This window comes from Ahaetulla prasina, chromosome 3 (genome assembly GCF_028640845.1).
Source record: "Ahaetulla prasina isolate Xishuangbanna chromosome 3, ASM2864084v1, whole genome shotgun sequence".
Lineage (NCBI taxonomy): Eukaryota > Metazoa > Chordata > Lepidosauria > Squamata > Colubridae > Ahaetulla > Ahaetulla prasina.
The window spans coordinates 177,026,698-177,050,774 of NC_080541.1; the positions used below are offsets into that span (position 1 = coordinate 177,026,698).

General features: G+C 41.8%; 2 protein-coding genes across 8 annotated transcripts in view; both read right to left on the reverse strand.

Moving 5' to 3' along the window:
* Positions 1-2,021, reverse strand: part of IPO13 (importin 13) — a 54,710-nt gene extending 52,689 nt beyond the window's left edge. Inside the window, exon 1 of one of the 2 annotated variants that reach the window (XM_058174991.1) lies at positions 1,950-2,021. In XM_058174991.1, coding sequence (XP_058030974.1) covers positions 1,950-2,021 — 72 coding nt within the window. The remainder of the gene's footprint in view (positions 1-1,949) is intronic. The other variant, XM_058174992.1, reaches the window with a different exon arrangement.
* A 6,876-nt stretch (positions 2,022-8,897) lies between these two features.
* On the reverse strand, positions 8,898-23,849 carry ARTN (artemin). 6 transcript variants are annotated; one of them, XM_058177632.1, is made up of 6 exons: positions 18,761-23,849; positions 18,410-18,539; positions 17,117-17,210; positions 13,733-13,827; positions 12,271-12,442; positions 8,898-11,435 (listed from the first exon to the last, which is right to left on the reverse strand). In XM_058177632.1, exons 4-6 carry the CDS (start codon positions 13,820-13,822, stop codon positions 11,035-11,037), a joined length of 663 nt encoding a protein of 220 aa, XP_058033615.1. In that variant the 5' UTR covers positions 13,823-13,827; positions 17,117-17,210; positions 18,410-18,539; positions 18,761-23,849; the 3' UTR covers positions 8,898-11,034. The 6 variants fall into 6 exon arrangements, with proteins under 6 accessions (XP_058033615.1, XP_058033616.1, XP_058033611.1 ...); XM_058177633.1 differs by having other exon boundaries at positions 13,733-17,210; positions 17,840-18,539; XM_058177628.1 differs by having other exon boundaries at positions 18,410-23,849.
* Positions 23,850-24,077: the final 228 nt, after the last annotated feature.

Here is a 24,077-nt window from a genome sequence, read left to right on the forward strand (position 1 = left end):
TCGTATTACAGATGACAGTTACTCCAGACTAATCGACAGTGACACTGTATACAGGTAGTCCTCACTTACAAGCACAATTGAGCCCAACATTTCTGTAGCTGAGACCGTTAAATTAATTTTGCCCCATTTTACAACCTTTCTTGCCACAATTGTTAAGTGAATCACTGCATTTATTAAATTAGTAACAGGATTGTTAAGTGAATCTGGCTTTCCCATTGACTTTGTCAAAAGATCGCAAAAAGGGATCACATGACCCCAGGACACTGTAGCCATTGTAAATACGACCAGTTGCCCAGGATCCAAATTTTGATTACATGTCCAAGGGGATGCTGCAATTGTTGTGTGAAAAATGGTCATGTCACTTTTTTCAGTGACACTAACTTCACTAAATGAACTGTTGTAAGCCAAAGACTACCTGTAGTTTTTACTGAATCAGTATCATGAAACTGCCTTTCAGAAAAATCAAATAGTGTAGAATTGTCTACATTTTCCCCATTTACTGACAATAACTTCAAATTTCTGAAGTGAAGCCATACTTACTTCACTCTAACAATGACTGGTAGTAATGTACCAAGCAAAAATAGGAACTTTAATAGAATAGAATAGAATTTTTTATTGGCCAAGTGTGATTGGACACACAAGGAATTTGTCTTGGTTCATATGATCTCAGTGTACATAAAAGAAAAGATACCTTCATCAAGAATCATAAGGTACCACACTTAATGATAGTCATAGGGTACAAATAAGCAATCAGGAAACAATATCAATATAAATCATAAGGATACAAGCAACAAAGTTACAATCATACAATCATAAGTGGAAGGAGATGGGTGATGGGAATGATGAGAAGATGAGATAAAAAGAGATATAACATCAGAGTAGAGATAAATGTAACGTTTGGGTCTTTTATCAAATCTTTCCATTCTCTTGAAGAAATCATGCTGCAATTCTTCCTTTATTATTTCCACAATTAGCACAACAGTTACCACAACTAGCTACATGAGTTTCACATATAAAAATAAGAAACTTCAGTTTTAAGGCCAGTATTTTTTTGTACTATGACTTTCACAGTATAACCTCAATAAATTCAATTATTAATAGTGTTATTGTAAACAAAACACAGTGAATGATAAATACAGAAAAAAGCATCCATAAGAACTTTTCAGATGTCTGTATCAGTTACAGCCCGGAACCAGAGTGAAAGACACACCCATGTTCAAGTTGATGTCACCAAAACAGCATCACACTTCACTATTAGTGAAATGACTGCTATGAATTAGAAAAAAATGCATGTGACAGATACAGGTAAAACCATACAAGAAAGATAAAGCAGCAACAAAAGAACCATGTCTGAGAGAAAAATTCACCTCCCAGTTTTCTAAATCTTTCTAAATACCTGTGTTTTCTACAACCAGAGGAATTGTATACCTGAAACTCTTAAAGAACAAAGAGTTTGCTGACCTATGCTGGGCTCAAACGAGTGGACAGGATCTATTCTAGGAATATAGACAGGACAAAGCATCACTTCTCTAACGCGGCGGCAGCAAAAGAGTCATTTCCTTTCCCTGTCAGATTCATCCTAAAATTACTTTACTGGGAAGCGATAAACAGGAAGGCTTGAAAATTTTAACAAAAAAATCAAGACCACCGCTTATTCAAAATGGAACAGCCCAGTGGATTTTAAGGGTCACACTACTGTAAAGAAAATGCAGAAGAGGACCATGCTAGGGACCGGTAAGTTATCCTGAAGATGATGAAGAGGAAGCAGCAGGCCTGCTGACTTGGCTAGGGGAAGGGCATGTCTACAGTAACTGGAGAAAACCCAGGAGAGAATCCAAAACTCTCCTCCATTCCACCCGAGGGGGCACAGCACCCCCAAACCGCACCCGGCAGGTGTAATCAGCCCCCCCTTCCCCTGCCCCCCCCCACCTTGGCAGCGCTGCTCTCACCTTCTCCACGTTATCCACGTTGAATTCCAGATTTTGCTGGAGATGGAAAGCCGGATCCCCTCGGCGCTCCATGGTGCTTCCCTCCCACCCACCCACCCGCCCCCCCAAAAGCCCGGAGCCTTGGTCCTCTTCCTCGCCCTGGGCTCTCAGCTAGAGCTGGGTAGCGGCATCATGAGGAAGAGGATGGCGGGAGGCGGAGGCAGGAAAGGGGCGCCTATGCAGGGCGGGCAGGCGGGCGGTCTGTACTCTTTCAGAGGGGCGGGCGGCCCTTCGCCTGTCTCCGCAGAGAGGTTGGGCGCACGGCTCAGCCTGGAGTTTAGCCGATTCCTCCCCAATGAGTCCCCGGCGGGGTGGGGGGGGGCGCCTATCGGCTTGTCTGCAATAGGAGGAGGGGCAAGCCTGTGCCGTCCCCGGCGGGGCCAAGGGAGTGAATGGGCAGGTTTTTATACCTGCCTCTCCTCAATGAGGGGAAAGGGAGGAGAGCTCCCCCACCAGGTGAATGAAACCACCCGCCTTCGGACGAATGGGAGGGAAAGCGATAACAATCCCTAATTTGCTTGAGGGAGGGAAAGAATCCTTCGGTCCGCCTGCCGTCCTGTCTTTAATGGCGGAGGGAGTACCGGTCCATCTCACAGCTGAAAAATAGGCGTCTTGCCTGCCTTCCTCCGCCTCCTCCTAGATCGCCGACCGCTCCACTCTGCAGTTGGCGGGTCGGTCTCCCTGGGTGAGGCGGTAACCACCGCCGCCACCTCCCCTGTCGCGCAGCCCGACTAGCTGTTGACTGACAGTTGGGCCGGGAGATCCAAATGGAGACGGAGAACGGGGTCCTGACGCGCTACAGGGTGGTCCATATCAAACGCCGTCTGCCGGGTAGTTAATCGCCCTTCCATTCAGGCAACAAGGACACCCTTGCCTGTCCGCGGAGGACCAGCCTCCTTGCGTTGGATCATGGGAATTGTAGTTTTAAGTCTGATCGGCGCGATAACGAATAGGGCAAAGGCAATAATTGATGGGGGTTGTAGTTTCAGGCAGACCGTGTTTTTCTTCCACCCTCTTTCTGGGGGATAAAATGGCGTTTGATACGATTATGAGATGAGCGTGGACCTTTAATAACTACTAGGAGGATTTTGGACAAAAGTCCTGGATTGTCGTCACACGTTTTTATTTTAATATGTATTAACATGATATGTTTATTGTTTCCCACTCTCAACGCGTTCGTTACTTTCTAGTTCTATTTTTCCGACTTGTCGTTTATCGATACTGTATTTGGTTCCTTTGAAGAAGAAGCAGGATTAAAAAGATGGATCATTGAAGAAAGCAATCCAAAGTTTTCACCCCAGGCCAGGACCAAATTATCACATTTTGGACCCATTAGGTCGTGTTTCTCTGAAGAAGGCTCTAATATGTATAGGAAAGGTGGGAAGAAAGAAGAACAGGGCGAACCAGCAGCAAAGTGAATGGGCACAATTACAGTAGCAGTTGCTGGAAAACACGAAGGAGCATGTTAGGCGCAAATCATCATAAAGAACATCTCTATACTGTTGCTAAGAGTTGATACCAACTTGATGACACATAATCAGCCATCAATCATTTTATTCCCTGGTTTTCTTTGCTCTTCTGAAATAGTTTGCAAGAGCAATAAAGTACTTATTTTAACAAATGCAGGGTTAGCCCAGTCATTTCCAAGCTAGATAGGTTGGCTGCAGGAGCGAAGTTGGCCAGGGTTCTTCCAAATGTTCTGTTTCCTGAACAAGGCTGCTGTCTCCTGTGTGAGGTAGACGTTGAAACAGCTGTGCCAGCTTTTGCATGTGGTTGGCTGTTTGCCTCAGACAGCAAAATATATAAAAGCTGCTCTATTGAGTTACACATAGGATAGCTCAGAGATGCTTAAAGGAGCTCTCCAAATGTGTGCATCCTAAACTCCCAGGTTCACATGCATTGGGTGAGCACCCTGCACCCCTAACTTGCAAAAGCTTTTAATCAGTTGCAGATTTCCAAGTGGCAGAAGATGTAAGTTGCGCAATAGCAAAGCAATCAAATTTTGTTTACTTTTTGTCTGTTTTGAAAAGCAATATAGTAAAACAAAAATTGGTTTTTATTCTGATCCCATCCAGAGCAGTTTTATGATGAAACATTGGCACCATCGAAAGCCAAGTATTTTCTGTCCCAGAAAAAAATTGCACCCCTTAGCTAAACTAGACTCCATAAATAGTTTGTTTTATATAGTGTTTCTAATCTGCTCTCAAGGGTTTTTGAACTACCGCATCCATCATGACAAATCATGATGGAAATTGTAGACAGATTTATAAGCCTACTGATTGGTTAAGCAAGTTATATCAGTTACCCATCTAGACCAGTGATAGCGAACCTTTTGGACACTTGAGTGGCCTAACTGCGCGTGCGTATGCCCAAACTGAAAGATGTGTGCATGCGCATGAATGTGTGTGCGCCAACATGCACGCCTGCACAGCAGACACCTGAAGACCAGTTGGCCGGTGGGAGGTGGGGCATCCCAACACCAGCAGCACAGCAAGAGGTAAGATCTTTTTCTTCTGTGAGCTTCTGTTTTGTCGTTTGGAGGAAAACAGAAGCCCACGAAAGAAACGCCACAGAGATCTGACCTGGGGCGACAGCATGCATGCCAGAAGAGAGGGCTCTGCGTGCCACCTTTGGCACGCGTGCTATAGGTTCGCCATCATGGATCTAGACTTCTCATATTTTTATTTTATTTTATAATGAAAAAGGAAGAAAGAGCAAATGTAAAGGAGCACAATTTCTTTTTGTTCCCTTTAATTTATATAGAAGGCACAAGGACTGCATTTCTCCTTGTATTATATTCATCTGCAAATAAAACTACCTCTCTATAAACCAATGGAATTGTTCTGGCTTTTTTTTTCATCCTTTCAGAAGCATGGAAAAAATAACACTATAATAAAAATTTATATGTACATTTCTTGTTACAGGGTATGATTAATGTGTATCCTGAGAGTGAAATTATTGTATATAATATATTATATTATATATCTGTCAGATAATATGACAGAATATCTTTTGCAGTGATGGCTTGATTTGATTCTTTTAAGGGGTAGGTCATTGTAGAGATTATAAATATGATATATGTAAATATAATTACAGATAGTCCTTGACTTGCAACCATTCATTTAACAATCATTCAGTGTTACTATGGCACAGAAAAAAGTGATGTACCATCGGACTTCACATTTTTGACTAACCCAGCATTCCCAGTCACATCCCAATAGTCACATAGGCAAAATTTGCGTCTTTGGCACCTGGCATGTATTTACAATGGTTGCAACTCCTGGGGTCATGTGATTGCCAGTTGTGACTTTCCCAGCTGGCTTCCGACAAAGTCAATGGGAGAAGGTGGATTTACTTGATTACTGCACGATTCACTTAACAACCGCAGTGATTTGTTTAACAACCATGGCAAAAAATCAGTCAAAGCTCATTTAACTATTGCCTTGCTTAGCAATGGAAATTCTGGTCCTAATTGTTGTAAGTCAAGGAGTACGTGTACAGATACAGGAAAAAAGTTATTATGATTATTATTTCAGTTTTTATGACAACTTTTAAACATTTAAAGCATAGTCTAACCAATTGGTTAAACCAAACAAGGTATTTTTATGTGCATGGGAATAAAGGATGGCATTTACTTCAATGCCTGATTTGGCAGATAATTATTAGGATTAACATCTATTGTATGTAAAGGTAGATGGTACAACTTTGCTGCACAATAGTTTTAAATATAAACAGTGTTTAAGCTACATGCAGCTATATTGCCAAGCTAGCCAATGACATGGTAAAAAGCATGAATAAGCATTCAACTGGCAGCTTCTTTATAGACAAAAGTATATGTAACCCCATGAAGCATCACTGACTTTTCTGTATGAAGCTGCACATTAGTCCCTTATTTATGTTATTTATGAATTATAAATATACATTATTTGGTTATTTATGAATTATAAATATACATTGTGCCTTTAATTAAAAATCAGTTGGATGAGATCTGATCACAAAGGCTTCAGGTTTAACAAGGAAATTAGGCAGCTCTCAGGATACCCCAGAAGCCATAATTATAAGGGCAGTATTTCTAGGTTTCAAAATTTAGACAACCACTATGTGACAGCAGAGTAATACAGAAATTGTCATCTAGCAGCTGTCTGGATTTTTTTCAACCCAGATATGGTACAGTATGCCTAATAAATATGTTAAGTTTTTTGAGTACCAAAAATAGTTTTTGTCGCAAACTAATATAGCTGTCTCCCTGAATATTCGGGATATTGGGTTAGTAATACTGACTTTTAACCAGTAATCACATGGCCAAATTCAAAGCACTGATGTGACGATGAAGGTTCCCTTAAGGAAAGAACTCCCTTATTGCTCTCTTCTGACCAGCCTGTCTCTGGCCAAGAAGGGAAAACTTTTAAATCTGAAAAATGAAGGAATGTTAATTAGAATTGTGCTTTTTAAAAAATATTCTGAAAATGTGTAAGAAGAAAAGGAAAAGTTGTTGTTGTATGCCACCATTGTTGTTGTATGCCACCTTTTGCAGGAGGATGGGTTTGAGTCAGCATTGACTTCTGGGGACTGCCTGCCCTGGGCACATCCCTCCAGTATTTTTGGCAAGATTGGTACAGTCTAAAGCAGGGGTGTCAAACTCGTGTCATCACAGCGTCGTCACATGATGTATTGGGATGTTTTCCCCCTTCGTTAAACCAGGTATGGGTTGCTGAAAATGGGTTTCAGCAAGTTCTGACCAGTTCTGGAGAACCAGTAGTGAAAATTTTGAATAGTTTGGAGAACCGGTAGTAAAAATTCTGACTGGCCCCGCCCCCATCTATTATCTGTCTCCCAAGTCCCAGCTGATCGGGAGGAAATGGGGATTTGGCAGTAACCTTCCCCTGGATTGGGGAGGGAATAGAGATTTTACAGTATCTTTCCCCTGCCACAACCACCAAGCCACGCCCGCCAAGCCATGCCATGGCCACCAAGCCATGCCCACGGTAGTACAAAAAATTGAAACCCACCACTGGTATGGCCAGCATGTGATGCATCTGGCCCACTGGCCATGAGTTTGACAGCCCTGGTCTAAAGTGAGCTTTTTCATCTTTTCCCTCATATATGAGGGAAAAAAGTTAAATTTTCAAACTTTATTTTCCAAGTATGTGTATAATAGGTGTTATAGTCAGATTTAGAAATTGAGAGACATAAAACTAGTACACTATTAAAATGTAGAAATAGTGGGTTTTAAACTTTTCAGAGAAGCAAAGATATCTAGAGATACTTTTTCAGTATTTGATAATGTTTTATACTGCTTTATTTGAAACCTTAAGCCAAATTTGACTCATAAATTGTAAAACTATATTTAATAATTGGGATTTCTTGTTGTTCTTTAATTCCCTCCCATATAAGCATACATATATAAGCCAAGTTTGCATTACTTTCGCAGGCTTTATTGCTACAGGAAGTTGTTGTTGTACAAAAATAGAGTTTATCCCAATGCAAATAGAGGACAAAGAATACAAAATCAAGAAAGGAGGAATAGGAAATGCCCTTGTTAAGGCCAAGTGGGAAAAGGGGGTGGGGTGGGGGGAATAGGAGCTGCTGATCCTAGGGCATAGCATCAGTTACTAATGTATATCAGACCCGCTGTCAGCTTCATAAATAGGTTGCCACCAGGGAATGAGTGGGGTACAAATAAATAAATAACTTATAGAATAAATAAGTTGGATTAGAAAATTTAAACTTTCTAAATAGGTTTAGAAAATGTCATTTCTAAGGTAGGTGGGTTCCCACTCTGCTGGTACTAAATAATGGTTGAACCAGAACTGAAAACCATTGCTGCTTCCATTGCCAGCTTGGTAAGTGCAGTAGTTAAACTCCAAACCATTGCTAGTGTGTCTGTGCATGTTGCACACCAGTATGCCACTGCCATCATTTGCTTTATACTAAGCCCCTTTTCTACCTGCAGAGGCCTTGACTGTGCTTCCACATCTGACTAGCAAAAATCCTGATAACTACTAGATGGTATCAACCTTCCTTAACCCAGATCTGATAGCTCTGAGAAACACATCAAATTTGCCCTTTCGTATACCCATAACATTTCTGCTAAGGATAGGCTCTCACCTGAAAAATGCTCAGATGAGGCTGATGGTTGTAATCATTGAACTTCTCCAAAACAAACCGCAACGTTATTCAATCCTTAGATAATGCACTGATTATTCTAGCACAGGTCACAAGGTTGGAGTGACCATTGAATGTTCAGGGCACTAAATAGGCTTGCAAAATTGTCCTTCATGCTTATCCACAATTCTACCTAGATGCAGTCAGAACATGTTTCTAAAGAAAAGGCAGATGGCGGGCTCAAATAAAAACTGGGGTGAGAATTGCAGAAGATGACATGACCTAGTCAACTACTTGGAAGAAGATCAGTTGGTATTACAAACATCTCAAGCTAAATGCCACACCCCCATCTCTTGAATAAGGTGTGAGAATTTCCATTGCTTTTTCTTCAGTGGGACAAAAGGCTTGATAGGTAAGAAGATTCACAATGCTGTTGATAGACCAATCTTTAAAGGAGAAATGTCCATTCTGGAGTCATGCAAAAAAGAAAGTACACCCTATATGGTTATTACATATCAGGACATAGTAAAAATCATCTGGCCCTTAGAAAGTAGGTAAATGAAATCTTAGCTGAACAGCAATACATGACGTACAGTATTATACCATGTCATTATTTATTTTACAAAATGGAGAAGCCATGTGTGAAAAACTAAGTACACTCAGGGATGGGCTGCTGGGGGCTTATAGGGGTTCGGGAGAACCTCTAGCTAAGATTCTGTGCAGTTCGGAGAACCCCCAAATCCCACTCCTGGCTGGCCTTGGTCCGCCCACCCCACCCCACCCCACCCCTCCCAGGAGTCCCTATGTGGCCTGTTTCGGATGCAGGTATGTGCAGGGTGCGCGTGGAGGCTCGGAGAAGGCAAAAAACGGGCCTACTGGAAGTTCAGGAAGGTGTTTCTGGCCTCCAGAGGGCCTCCAGAGGGCCTCCAGAGCCCTCCTGGAGGCTTGAAGAAAGCTTCTGGAGTCCAGGGAGGGCAAAAACACCGCCCCTGCAATGGTGCAGGAGGCCGACTTGGCTGTACTCATCATGACCACATCCACCCAGCAACTGGCCAAAAAACCACTTACTAAAATTTTTGAAGCCCACCCCTGAGTACATTCTTACTGCTTCAAGAGGTATGAAGAGGCTAAATAGCAGCCAGGTGCTGCTAATTAAGTGCCCTTGATCAACTGACCATCAGCAAGTGTGACTACTTCTATAAAAGCCAAAGTTTTAGGAGTTTGCTGGTCTCCAGTATTGAGGTTTGTGTTAACAGAATGCCAAAAAGGAAAGACATCAGCAATGATCTTAGAGAAGCAACTGTTGCTCTCCATCAACCTGGGAAGAGTTATAAGGCCATTTTTAAACAATTTAAAGTCCATCATTCACAAGTGGAAAATATTCAAGACAATTGCCAATCTTTTCAGAAGTGGATGTCCAAGCAAATTCACCCCAAGGTCAGACTGTGCTATACCCACATTTTGCAATACCAAAAATCTAACAGTTACACCTCAGAATTTACAGGCCTCAGTTAGCATGTTAAAAGTTACATTTCATGACAGTACAATTAGAAAAAGACTGAACAAATATGGTTTATCTGGTAGGGTTGCCAGGATAAAGACTTTTGTCTCTAAAAAGAACATGGCAGCATGGTTTAGGTTTGCAAAGTTGCATCTGAACAAATCACAAAACTTCTGGAACACGGTCCTTTGGATAGATGAGACCAATATGGAGATGTTTGGCCATAATGCACAGTGCCACATTTGGTGAACATCAAACAGTATATCAGCACAAACCTCTGATACTAACTATCAAGCATGGGGTGATGATTTGGGCTTGTTTTGCAGCCACAACACCTGGGCACCTTGCAATTATTGAATCAACTATGAACTCATCTGTACACCAGATTATTCTAGAGTCAAATGAGAGACCATCTATCCAACAGTTAAAACTTGACCGACATTGGGCCACGTAACTGGACAACGATTCCAAGCACACCAGCAAATCTACAATAGAATGACTAAAAAGAAAAGAATCCATGTGTTGCAATGGCCCAATCAAAGTCCAGACATCAACCCAATTGAATGCTGTGTCAGGACCTCAAGAGAGCTGTGTGTAAACAAATGCTCAATGAACTGAAACAATCTTATAAAGAAGAGCAGGCCAAACTTCTTCATAACAATATGAGAGGCTGATAAAGTCATACAGAAAATTATTAATAATCAAGTTATTGCTGCTAAGCTGTTGAATCATAAGGTGTACTTAGTTTTCCACACAAGGCTTCTCCATTTTGGCTTTTTGTAAAAAAAAAAATGACATGGTGTAATATGTCATATGTTGTTCATCTGAAGTTGTATTTACTTATTTTAAAGAACTGCTAAAGACCAGATGATTTTTATTATGTCCTGATACATAAAACAATAGAACTCAGAGGGTGTGGTTTTGTTTTCACATGACCATATAACTAACATCACTGATGAGAGGCGAATACTCTCTAAAGAAGCCAAGATTTAGGCCAACAATACTATACTTCACTCCTGTTAATTGTCCATTCATTCCTCGCATCTGGACTGGAAAGCTCTAGTGTGAAGTTTATTTCTCCTCCTGCAGCCACTTACCGGCAGGGCAGGCTTATTTTTATTTTATTTATTTGTATCCCGCCTTTATCATTTTTACAAATAGGCAGTGAACATATCCAGCACACTTTCCTACTATTTTCTCCACAACAACAACCCTGTGAGTTGGGCTAAGAGAGAGTGATTGGCCCTAAGTCACCCAGCTGGCTTTCGTGGTTAAGGTGGGACGTGAACTCACCATTTCCCACTTTCTAGCCTGGTGCTTTAACCACTAGACCAAATTGGCTGTCTATTATCTCTTATATCTATCTTTTATGATCTCTCTGTAGCATAAACAAGGATATGTCAATTCAGAAAACCCGGGAGCTCTGAACAGATAGCATATTTAGCCCATACAACCACATGCGACTGCTGAACCGTCAAACACAGTATGCCAGACAAGGTGCTTATCCAGGAAAGAGAAGTTCTCATACTGGGTAGGTCGGCAGCAAGGTTGAGAAACAAAATCCTTACGTTTAGGCCCAATAGTACCTTCCTGTGTGAGGTAACTCAGGATTACGTCATAGTTAGTGCGGGTACATGTCCCACTGCAATAATTGAACGAAACAACCTCATCAGTTTCATAGCCAAGCCCCATATTCCGCACGAGGATTGAGCGTCTATGTAAGCTACAAGGACCATTTGCAGTCTTTCTGTTTTTTTTCCTGGCATGGCTGGAGCGTGATGGGGAACGCTCAGCCCTGAGAAATTCTGATGTGCTCAGGTCTCGCATGGTGATGTTTTTCCCTGGAAGAAAAAGGGAGAGGGGTCTTAATTCTTCCTCCCAAGAAGAAAAGACTAATACAGGATGAAGCAGGGGTGAAATGCTCCTGGTTCGGACGGGTAGCTCGCAATGGGTGGTTCGGAGAACTGGTAGCAAAAATCCCTGCCCCACCCCCCATGCCCAGCTGAGCCGCGTGATCATCAGAGGTTTTTGTTTTTTACTTTTAAAAGCATTTTTTCTTCGGACGAAAAAATGCTTTTAAAAGTTAAAAAAAAGCCTCTGATGATCGCGCAGCTCAGCTGGGATCGTCAGAGCCTTTTAAAAGCATTTTTTCTACAACCTCTTCAGCCAAAGAGGTTGTAAAAAATGCTTTTAAAAGGCTCTGACGATCCCAGCTGAGTTGCCTGATCGTCAGAAGCTTTTAAAAGCATTTTTTCTACAACCTCTTCGGCCAAAGAGATTGTAAAAAATGCTTTTAAAAGGCTCTGACGATCCCAGCTGAGTTGGCTGATCGTCAGAAGCTTTTAAAAGCATTTTTACAACCTCTTCCGCCGAAGAGATTGTAGAAAAAACGCTTGTAAAAGTAAAAAAAAAAAGTTGGCCACACCCACCCAGTCACATTACCCCCCCACCAACTCACGCCCACAGAACCAGTAGTAACAAATTTTACATTTTATCACTGGGATAGGTGTTCCTAAGACGAAAAAGGGCATAAATTTGGAAGAAAATACATTCTTCAACCCATATGACCATCTGAGAGAGAGGAAGTCTCAAAAATCCAATTGACTTGGATCAAGAATTCAAATGAAGCACCCTCCTCCCCAAGCCACTTTCCCTGGAAAAATGCCAGGTCCCTACCTTTCCGGTGGTTCCATGCAGCCAGAGATGGTGTTTCCATGCTGTTTTTTTCCATAGAGACAGAGCTGGCAGAGACCAGGCTTCCCGAAGCTGATCCCAATGTCTCTGGACTTGCCATGATTGTCCCAGCAAACAGTGATAGTATAGTTAAGGTACCCCACAAACCCTGCTCCTAAGATAAGACAGAAGGATATATAACAGTAAATATGCTAATTAGGATGCAAATAAAGTGGAAGATAATAAAGCAAGGTTTGCTAAATGCAGGGCTATGTTACATATGATGATCCTCCCACATGACATCACATGGCGGCTGTGGTCAGGACGGCATTTGCCCTGCTCCACTGGTGCACCAGTAACGGCCCTATGTGAACTGGGAAGATCTGGCAACAATAATTCATACTGTGATCAGTACCCAGCTGGACTACTGCAAGGGCAGTAGGGTTACCTTTAAAGACCACTTTGCAAATGCACTTGGTACAAAATGCTGCACCTTGCTTCTTATCTGGCACTAGTTGCCAGGAGGATATAGTATATAGGATGCAAGCCTTGCATTGTCTCCCAAAAGGTTTTCAGCTACAATCTGAAATCCTGGTTTTGACCAATAAACTATACATGGCTTGGAACTAAGATACCTTTAGAACCACCTTCTCCAGCTAAAATAAAATCATGACATTTACATCCCAAGAGAAATTGCTTGTGATCTCCTACTTATATGAAGTTGGGCGACGGCCTTAGTTATCCATCATAGCCCCCATGCTATGGAACAAACTTTCCTTTCAAGTTTGACTTGCTCTAATATTGATGGTGTTACAGAATTAAGTTAAGACAAAGCTCTTCTGGAGCTTTTTTTTTTTACTTAGTTAAGATGATACCAACTTTTGAATGTGCTTTTTGTGTGTTTTTCTATTTATAGCCTGTTTTGTTGGTTGTCTTTGAATTTTAACCTGTTGCACCATGAATATTTTATTTCTTACCGTGGATGCTTTATGTTTGTTATATTGTTGAGAATCTTATGATTATGGAAGTATAGAATTGAAATGCAGTAAATACAGTCCTTTCATGGTGTAAAATATGTGTCAAATGATCATAGGTAAATATCAGAATGAAAAGGAATCTTTTTCACTTCAAGTATATCTAGTGAGAAATCATGCAAATTCACCACACAAATCAGTATGTGACAGGCTGTATATTTTGGACTAAATAGAAATGATATTCATATTAAAAACGGCCATCTCAAGTCTGAAATTCGGAGCTTTGTCTGCCAGAAATGGACCAAAGAAACCAAAACAGCTGGCCCAATATACTGAAAATGAAAGTGAAGTGAAAGAAGGGAGAAACTCTTCCATCTTTCATAAATTGAATTGACGTCTTTCATAAACAAAGCAAAGCCTCTGTAACTTTCCACTGTTTCTGGAACTAATGCCCTGATGTCAAGAACATTCCTTGGCATTGACTAACTCACCCTGAATTGTGATTGTTGGATAGGCAAACTCCTGCAGGAAGAGGGAGGTCTGTCTAATCTGTGCTTTGACCCGTCAACTCTCCACTCCATCCTACCTAAAATACAAAGACACAGATCAGGAACCCAGTTCCATTTCTCTGAATGTGAAGATTAGTTTTCACTCTTGCAAGCTTCTGGTCCAGTTATGGCCCCTGCCTCTTGTACCTCTATGAGAAGTCCTTCCTGGGCTACAAAATTCTTTCAATAAATGTCTCAATCCAATTAAATAAAGGTGCTGAAGAACCTCCTAATTAGATACCTTTTTGTTTATGACTGGGCTGGCAAAGGTATATATTGCACTTTTTAAAATTAAATCTACTTGCGATAGGTCTGCTTCATTAATAGAATGTTATATGGATATTTCCATGATTCCATCCTAATGTATCTATAAGTGCCAGTAAATTTTTAAAAAGCAAATCCTCTAATGTTAGCTAAGAATAGCAATACCAAATTAAACAAATTTTGCAACAGAATACAAACATTATTGTTCATTGTATCATGTTATTCCCAACTGCATCCATAAATATTTCGTGAAATAATCATAGAACCTCCCTGTATTGGAGAACAGTAACCTCTGAAGCATCTGTCAGGTTTACACTCATGACAGAACACCTATTAATATTTATATATTTAAAAGTGCTTCACCTAGACTTGGAACAGAATATGCTCATAGAAAAGTCTTACATTAAAATTTTCCAGATGGGGAACTATTGTGGTGTGGATGATCTCAGCAGCCCACTTTCCTTAAAAACAGTTCTATCTACCTTTCATCTGAAAGAATTTTGGAGTATAAACTAAGGGTGCAAAGAACAGATTTCTTGGAGCAACATCACCAGTGGTTCCTTTTATTGCCCTCAGAATGCCCAAAGTAGGTGAACTTTTTCATTTTGGGGATTTTTTATGGGCAAAATGGGAACCCTAAGACCTGCAAATATTTAAATAATCCATTGCATTCATTAAAACTCCTGATACTCCATCAAAATAGCCCTTGGATCACCTTACTTTTGAAAAGCCAAGCCTGGTGCAGACCTTGAACTCATTGGAATGTCTTTAAGCAATTTAATTGTTTTAGATCTATCTTTTTATCCCACAATGGACATACAGAAATGGGATAAATATAATTACATACAAAAATATGCCAATCAAAGAAATAAATCTGATTCATCACCACTCAACACATTTTTGTGTATAACTGTATTGTAATCTAATCTTTTAGTTTTTACTGTCAGCTATTTTTATCCACTCAATACTCATGGATATTTTTATATGTTTACACTGTTTCTATCAGACCCTTTCCAGCTGCCTATTAAAAATGAATCATGCTATTGGCACTGCCATGTTGAATGAAGCACTAGGAACCTAAGGTGGAATCCTCCTGCCCTCACACCATCTTCTGACGCGCAATTACAAAGAGCAACTCTTTGTGAACTCTCCATCTCTCCTTTCAGTTTTCCAAAGAGTCTTTAGTAATAGCTGGAACTAACAAAAAATGCTCAACCTTTGTGTCACATCCTGGTTTAATTTTAGACACCTTGGGCAAGCAGAGATGTGCCTCTAGCTGGACAAGATTTCTTTTCCTACAGTGCAGGGCTGGGAAGCCTCCTGAACAATCACTCCCAAGATCCCTCACCAATGGTATTCTTGTTCAGACTTTTGGGAGTATCGGATCAGATATTTGGGATCCTATCTTGAGTTTGTAGGTTTGTATTTTTCTCCCACAAGGTGGCAACACAGAACCAGTTTTTTCCCCCTACCGCTTTCTTTGGCCATACAGGAAAAGTTCCTTCTCACTATTTCCCAAGGACTGACAGAGTTCCTGGACCTGACTTTTCAGAAAAGAATACAGAGGAGTCCAAATTCCTTCAGAGAGCATCAAGAACCCAACAGTTCAACCTTGAACTGCATATATTCTCTTTTATTGCAGACACACATTAACGGTTTGGAATGTCTTTATAAGTTTTTGAAGAGAGCTACAGATAAAGCTGGAACATGGCCATTAAAGTAAAAACAAGGATAGAGAAAGCTCAAACAGCATTCTTCAAAATGAAAAAGGTCTTCTGCAGTCACAACACAAGCCTAAGATTGAAAATCAGGCTTGTCAGATGTTACATCTTTTCTCTGCTGCCCTAAGGAGTGGAGAATTGGTCTCTGACAGAAAGTCACTTGAAGAGACTAGAAGCATTTGAAATGTGACTTAACAGGCTGTTGTTATATATAAGTTGGGTTGACAAAATCAGAAATGAGGTGGTGATAAGCTGCCTGGGAAAGCCAAGAGAAATAAAACCATAAAAAAGGACAGTTAGAATATTTTGGACATATGATGCGACACCCCCAAAAATATGGCATACTTCACTTAATCCTTCAAGGAAAGATTGAAGCAAACGAGATCCAGGCAGAAGAAGAATATCATGGCTTTAAAATCTAAGGGACTGGTTTGGACAAAACTCAATAGCACTTTTGAAACTGTTGATAAAAATAGGATCTCCAACATGATCGCTAACGTCTGATGACAGATATGGCACAAGAAGAAGACAGATAAAGCCACTTTCTGAAGAACAAGCACTCCTACCCCTTCTAAATTGTTTTGGTCTTTCTTGGAGTCTGCCAGGAACTGTGCAAGGAAAGTAAAATATTTTCAGAAACACCCAGTAAATATGGTCCATTTAATTTTTCCTCTTTCACCTTTCATATAGGGCCACAATCAGGTTTCTTTTATCTGCCATTCAGAAATGATAAAAGAAAGTTTTGTTGTTTTCAATCCCAGCAATGTATACAAAAATGAATACATTGCTGACATTGGCTTCCACATCTCGTAAATCGATACAGAAGTCATCAGCTTCCAGCAATAAGTTCAGATGTTTTGGATAATGACACTTTTCCTTTCCCAAGACCTTTGAGTGAGAAATCTATGCCTTCTTCTAGTGTTATGGCAAAGCTGCTACGCCTTAATTTCACTTATATGCATTATGGCAAGATCTGAAACTGAATTGACAAAAAAAGTTGGAACCAGGGATATATGAGAGAAAAGCAACATGCAGAAATAGCTGGGCCTATTCATTGAAGAGTTTGCTGCAAACCTGACTGGAAAGACCTAAATAACCCCTTAGGTTCATTCCTAAAAGTTGACACTTGGCATGCTAACACATGCAAAGTCAATGTCAAATCGCTCTTGTTCCATCGCTGTAATTTGTGTCATTAACTGGTTATTTCACTGTATTTATAAATGAAAAATGTTTATAGAGTAGGTTTTGTAAAAATCAAACAGTGTAAGCGGCCAAAACCTCTTTTTTTTCCACAAGCAATTCAGCAAACAGGTCAGACAATGGATAATAAAGAAGAACATACTTGTCAACTGCCGACAGTCTGAATGGCTATTTCTGAGTGACTTCAAAGCAGTTTACCAATAAGTTGCCTCAAGTTCCACTTGGATTTTGATGTACTAGAGCAAAAGAAAAATATTATCCTGTTGGATGCCTAGAAATACTAGAACAAGTGTTCACATTAAGGCGGCCTGTTGCCAAATTGTTGAAGGAAGCTCATTTGATGTTTACTTTCCAAAACAAAGGGATGTTGGCAACAAAGAATTTTTTAATCTGGTAGATTGCAAATGTATCTACCATTCAGCACAACCTGCTCACTTTTAGAAAGCATCAGTGATATATAATATACTGTACGTGATATCTCTAGTGGCTAGAAACACAAGACAATATCATAAAATTAGAGACACCAATCTAGAGACAAAGTGTAGATGGAGCAGCCCAACCTTTTATAAATCCCCCCACAGTAGCAGCCAAAGTGAGCAAATTAGACAGGTAGGAACTGCATCAAAAATCGCAACCTTATGTTGCAATTCCCACATTCCCCTCAACTGCAAATAATCAGCAGAGAGGTGCCTCTAAAATCAGTATTCTCTCCAGTGATGGTGGGAATTGGGCAAAGGGGCAGAATATACAGTGCAACCACTGGCACATTTACTCAGAGGTAAATGTTTAAGAAGAAGTAAATATTTATGAATTGCATGCTTAGTTCTTAAAGAACACCAGCATCAATAAAATGTGTGGCACTTACAGACACTCTTTTGGATCTTGGTAGAGCACAAAGGACAATTAGATATAGTCCAGCTTGATTGATCTGGGCTGAAAGCCTCAACAGAAGTCCCAGAAATAAGACTGTTGAGCAGCTTCCTGGGCATCAGGAAAGGAAAAGGCCACCCATGAGTTGGGATCAAGGACAATATCGTGAACCTTTTTCACACAGACTGCACCTCTTTCCAGCCACCCATCAGACCTCCCCACTCCCCACCGTTGATTCCCTGCTTCCCTGCCTGGACAACTAGGACTTTTGGAAGCCACGAGGCAGACCGGATCGGAGTAAGAAGCTTGGGACCGAGGCAACCGGGAGAGTGAGCAGGGGTTCTGAGCCACTCTCTGGAGAATAAATGCGCTTTTAAGCACACATCTGTGGGAGGCAACAACGTTGCTCCTCCCTACACCCGAAGAGCTTCCAAAGTAGATCTGCTTACACAAATACATTCGCCCGCCACCCTCAGTTGCCCCGATCTCTCCTCCCCCAACAACCCCCCTCCCTTTCGCCGGTTTGGAAGGCGCTCACGCACTTTTCCAAGCCCGCCCCACTCACCGTGCGCTCCGTCTCGACAGATCGGGCGCCTTCTGCTGCGCGCGGCTCTCCGGGGACCATGCTCCGAGAATCCGGGCCGTGAAGCGCCTCCTTCTGGGTACCGGCCCTTCCAGGGCATCGAATTCGCTCCCTGTACCGGAGAGATACAGTCGCCGTGGGCCAGGTTAGCGAGCGCGGGATGTGTCCTCGCCAGAACAGCTACGGAGGAGGACCCTGAACTCTTTCAGGCGGACAGAGATTTCGCTTCTCCCCGATTTGGGACGGAGCCCGGAATAGGGGCAGGCGCGCAGGCACGCACACCCAACACGTTTCCCCGCTAGGGACTCACCGCCGGCCCGCTCGTTCCCTTACCTCCCGGCGACGGCAGCTCCACGGCAGCTCCTGCGTTCAGCCGGCCCCTGGGGCCATGGCCCGGTTTTCCCGGGATCGTTCCACTAAGTAGCCGACCTTCACGTCGCTAGCATGGCCAGGAGGTGCCCGGCGCGCTCAGCGCCCTCCTGTGGGGAAAGTTCGGGTTAAAGAGGCTGAGGTCCCGGACAGAAGCGGCAAGGCGGCCCCGATCCACGGACTCCCATCCAACCCGGTCCGCGCTCAACCCGCGCAGCAAGGAAATCCGCCAAGGGGCAGCGCAGCCTGCGGGACTCGGACTCGTGACCGGCAGAACTCCAGCCCAAGCGGCCTCTGGGAGGGAGAAAAGGACCGGCTCCATCTCAGCGCCTAGCTGAGTCTGGTGTCAAATTCCAGGCTCAGCTGTCACCTGATCCCCAGAGCGGGGCGGAGCGGGTTAGTCCCGACGAAGAGAGAGAGATCCACGGAAAGAATGGAGAAGGAGCCCCCCGCCATCCCCTTCTCCTAGGGCCAAGGGAATTTAGAAGCAGACGTCGCCGATTGAGGCCACCTGTGCGCCGAGTGCTTGGGCATCTTGTAAAGTCGAGCACTTTTACACTGAAAACGAGGGGAGCCCCCTAGAAGCTCCCAGGAGATAAGAATGCTGACGGGGCCATTTGGCAGGACTAAAACCCAGAACAAATTGGGCTCAAATACATTAAGGAATGGCTCTGCCTTAAATGACAGGGAATAGCAACGGCAAAGATTGGAAGGAAGGACTTTTGTTTTCTCATGGGCCTTCTGGTCGTAATACTCACCTCACTGAGTCCTGCTGCACCAGATGAAGAACACATGTGCAAGTAAACAGAGGTTACCCACTTGCTGGGTGATCACAGTAGCAAAAATTATTTTTGTCTATTCATTGCCTTGGACAACCCTAAAGGCACCAGTCTTGACAGTCTTTTTATCCAAAGAGGAGAGAGTGATTAGGAAGATCTTCACAAAAAGAGGAAGAAAAAAAACCCAGATAAATGAATAGGAACAGTGGTCGTTTCTATTGCAATTGCTACTTTTAGGGGAAATATAAAGTAACACAGCAATGATGAACATGAGTCAAATATGGAAAAGCAAGACATCAGCCTGGCAATCAAATGTAGGTTAATTCATTGTGTTTCCCATCACTTCCTATGGTTATGAAATTTGCACCTTAAAAAAAAGCAAGACAGGATGAAAATCTGTTTGAGTTATGGTGATGGAGAAGGCTCTTGCGTATTCCTTGGACAGCAAAGGTGACTAACAAGCAAGTACTGGAGCACATAACACCAGACATGTCACACAAAGGTAAAAATCACAAAGCTGTGATTTTGGCTGACTTACTTTGGCCATGTCACATGAGGAAATTCACTGGGGAAAGCAATTATATGTGGAAGAATTAGTGGTAAAAGGAAACTAGGCCATCAAAGAACACAGCTGAACACCATTAAAGTTGACACCAGCCAGAACATAGAAAAACTCAAAGAGTAGTCAAGATTGGAAGAAGTGGAGAGACCTGGCCCACAGAATCACCAAGATTCTGACTCAACCGAACAGATAACATCATCATCAGAGTATGACAAGTTCACTGACAAATTCTCAGCAGCAGTTCTCAGACACTAGCTTGGTAGTCTTGAATAAAACTCACAGATCTGAGCTTGGTTGAAGACTCTTGGACATACAATATGATCTAGCACAGAGGTATCAAATTCAAGGACCGGGGGCTGGATGCGGCTCCCGGTCTATTTAGATCTGTCCTGTGAGGCTGCTCTGGAAACAGCGAAGGACTGGTCTGCGGTGCTTCTGCCAGCGAAAATGGGCTCCCAAGCTTTGTTTTCAGCTGCCATAGCCTCCTGCAACTCTCTGCCAGTGAAAACGCAGGCGGCCCTCCTGAGCTCTTTTTTTCACTGGCAGGGGGTTGCAGGAGGCTGGCAGCCAAAAATGGAGCTCAGGAGCCTGTTTTCGTTGGCAGAGTGCTCGGGCCACCACTGGCACCCTTGACAGGAGTGATGTCGAGCTGACCATGTCCACCCTGGCCATGCCCCCCCACCCCCTACCCCGAGGTCAAACACAACCCTGATGCGGCCCTCAATGAAATCGAGTTTGACACACCTGATCTAGGACTGTGTTTTTCAAATCTGGCAACTTTCAGATGTCTGGGTTTCAACCCCTAGAATTCTCCAGTCGGCATGCCACCTGGAGAATTCTGGTAACTGAAGCCCACAAATCTTAAAAGTTGCCAAGTTTGAGAAACATTGACAGCACAAATAAATTGGAATTTTTATTGCATTCTTTATAATTTATTGGCTTTTGTCAGCCTGAAAATGCAGACCATTCTTAACTCACAGTAGATTAATTCCACTTTTTTCCTGCCACCCTTCCCACAGTTCTGCCTTGCACTTTTTGGTCTTGAAATGGAGGTTTTGTTCATTGCTGATATAATTGACATTTCTTGACCGAAACTCTGGCTGCCAGTGTTGACTCCCAGACTGTTGCTCAAGAGTTCACAGCATTTGTTGCTCCTCTGAAAATTCTGGTAACTTAACAGCTGGTGAAATGGACTAATTCCTTGCACTACTTCATCTCTAACAAGGTGTTGTGTGTTATGTTAATGATGCTACTCTTCCATCCTCTACATTTCATTGGCAGAACCTCTGCAGTTTTTATTTTCAGGTTCTCAGATGTAGAAGATATAGACATCTGATACAAACTGAAGAAAAATTATGTGCGTTACCATGCCACAGTGCAATCCTGGCCTTTTTGTATTTGCATCCTTGTGTTGGACATGGTATATTTTAACATCTTGACACACATTTGGTCATTTATTCCTCCTTATCCCTCTTGTAAATGCATATTGTTTAGGGAATTCTGTGTTTAGGAAATTCTTACAAATAACTGAGACTAGGTGGAGATCATCCTGGTCCATTTGCATCTATTTCTATCCATTCAAAGTACCCTCATTTAGCTGACTTTTTTCTAGAGTAAGATGAATATAAAGTAATTATTTCACTTTAATTTTAGAATGACTTAGAAAACTTGTCTTTTACCAGTGACGTGTACCAGTGATCTGATAAAAAGATATATCCAGGATGTATTATGTCTGTATCATGGAAAATCACACACTTCACATCTCCCTACTACCATTCCAAGTCTGTGCTGCTGGAATTTGATAGCACAATCTTAGAATGTTTTTCAGTCTTGGGGGAATTTACAGGTAGGTATGGTAGCAAATTGTGTCCTAGAGGCTACCTACTCCATTCTGACTTTGAACCACATCCACAAATACCTTCTCTTTCCCCAAAGTCCATACAGTTCAGCTGTACACCTGCTGGGAATTCACTACATCACTAATGGTCTCCTGCAGCCTTCTGAAGGCCAGAAACTGACCATATCAGAAATATCCATCATGCTCTACTTTAATATTTAAAATCGAGTAGCAATAACTTTCCATTAATTTGATCAGATCCTTCTCTGTCCATTTCCGGAAAGAGCAGGAACAGAACGTGAGACTTAATGCCTACAATGCCTATTCTAGCCTTCTTGGCTAGAATTCCTGGCTCAGAACTGCAGTGGCAAAGGTTACTGTTTGCTAGACATCACCAGTGGAATTCCCCAGATTATTCATAACTTTCCTCCCTACACCAGATAGCTCATAGATCAAGTCCCACACAGTGGCTGAAATATTCTATCAATCAGCTTCTGGACAAGTTGTTACTTCAAAACATCTGTTTTATTTTTCTACTGTAGTTAAAAAGCTGAGCTGGCACAGCAGAACTTTTCTTGGACTTCAAATAGCTTTTTCCTGGGAGGCCTTGGATAGGGATTGTGCCCCTTTATTTTTCCAGGTTCCCTGATTTCAGACAGCTTTGGAGCATGAATTGATGTCTCCTATCTCCTGCCTCCCCTTCCCTATTTGCTGTCTCATGTAAGCCCCTCCCCCTCCATTGCATTTCTGACTGGCTACATTTGCTCTAGGTTGCTCTCTCTTACCTCTACTTACTTTTTCCAAATGAGATGCTGTCTTGTCACAGGATCAAAACCAGTGTAGCTTGATCAATTGCCAATCCAAATTGGAGAGTGTGTGCAGGGGGTTTTTATTTAATAACTTTGCTCTGGGGCTCTGCTGGACAAGGATTAGTGCTTTCCGCTGGATGGCAAATGAATCTATGCTATGCTCCTGCATCTAGCCCTCCCCCTTCAGCCTAGCCAGCTCTATATATAGGTAAAGCATTATTTACTCTTAGCCACTTATCCCTGAGCACATTTGCTTAAATCTATTAGGATTATCCTATATGACAGCTCCGTTTTATTAAAGTGTAGCCACTCCTCTTTAGCTCACACTTGTATGAAATGTATTTAGTGTTATCGTTTCAGGTGGGATAACTTTATTTAGAGAACCAGCATCAGATTGAGTGCTATCAAAAATACCATACTAAATGGGTTTCTGGTCTCATTCAACAATGAGAAATGAACTCTTTGAGGCATCAGGGTAAAACATTTTTTTCCTATGATTATGGCAAAGTTAAGCACAGGAATTGTGGTATTTTTACCGATAGTCTTCTAGTTACAATTCCATCTTTATTGTAAAAATAATTGCTGCACAGTGTATGTATATCTACACCCAAACATTTCCCACTGAACATTTGGTACTCCCTCCTGCCTCCCCTCAACGGTTTCAAGAGGACTATTTTAAGCAATTATAGCTTCTGCTTGAATTTCCTTATTTGTATTTTTCCTTCTCCCTCCCTTCTTCCTTTTGCACTGTCTTGCATTTTAATCAATATATGGTGATTAATCCTCCTCTAAATGATATAATGTGTAGAATAAAGAAGATTGCCCAGGATGGAGCCCAGTTGTGTGTACATGTGAATTAAAACAACCTATTTTCCTAGATTTTAAAGTGAACTTTTACAGTATATCATTACTATTTTATATACTTTTGTATTCTTAACAGATTTGGGTACTCTTTTATCTCAAGACTTTTTATCTCTATAGAGTTGCCACTTTATAATCTGTTTTGAATTAATTTGCTGTAAGTCATAAATACTATGAATGGAGAGGAAGTAAATAAACTGTGCTCCTTGTCACACATGTTGTGTGTGTCCTTTTCTTAATTCTCCAAAATTCAGAGAAATCCTTTCAACTATGGGAGACACTTAAAGGTGGCAGAAAGACATTTATTAATTAGCTTGTTCTTTTCTTTTATTTTCTTTATATCTCGGAGGTGGCATAATGGCACAGACACTCAACATTTAAACCAAGAAGCATGTTAACTTTTAATAAATAACCTAAAATGTGTTTAAAAACA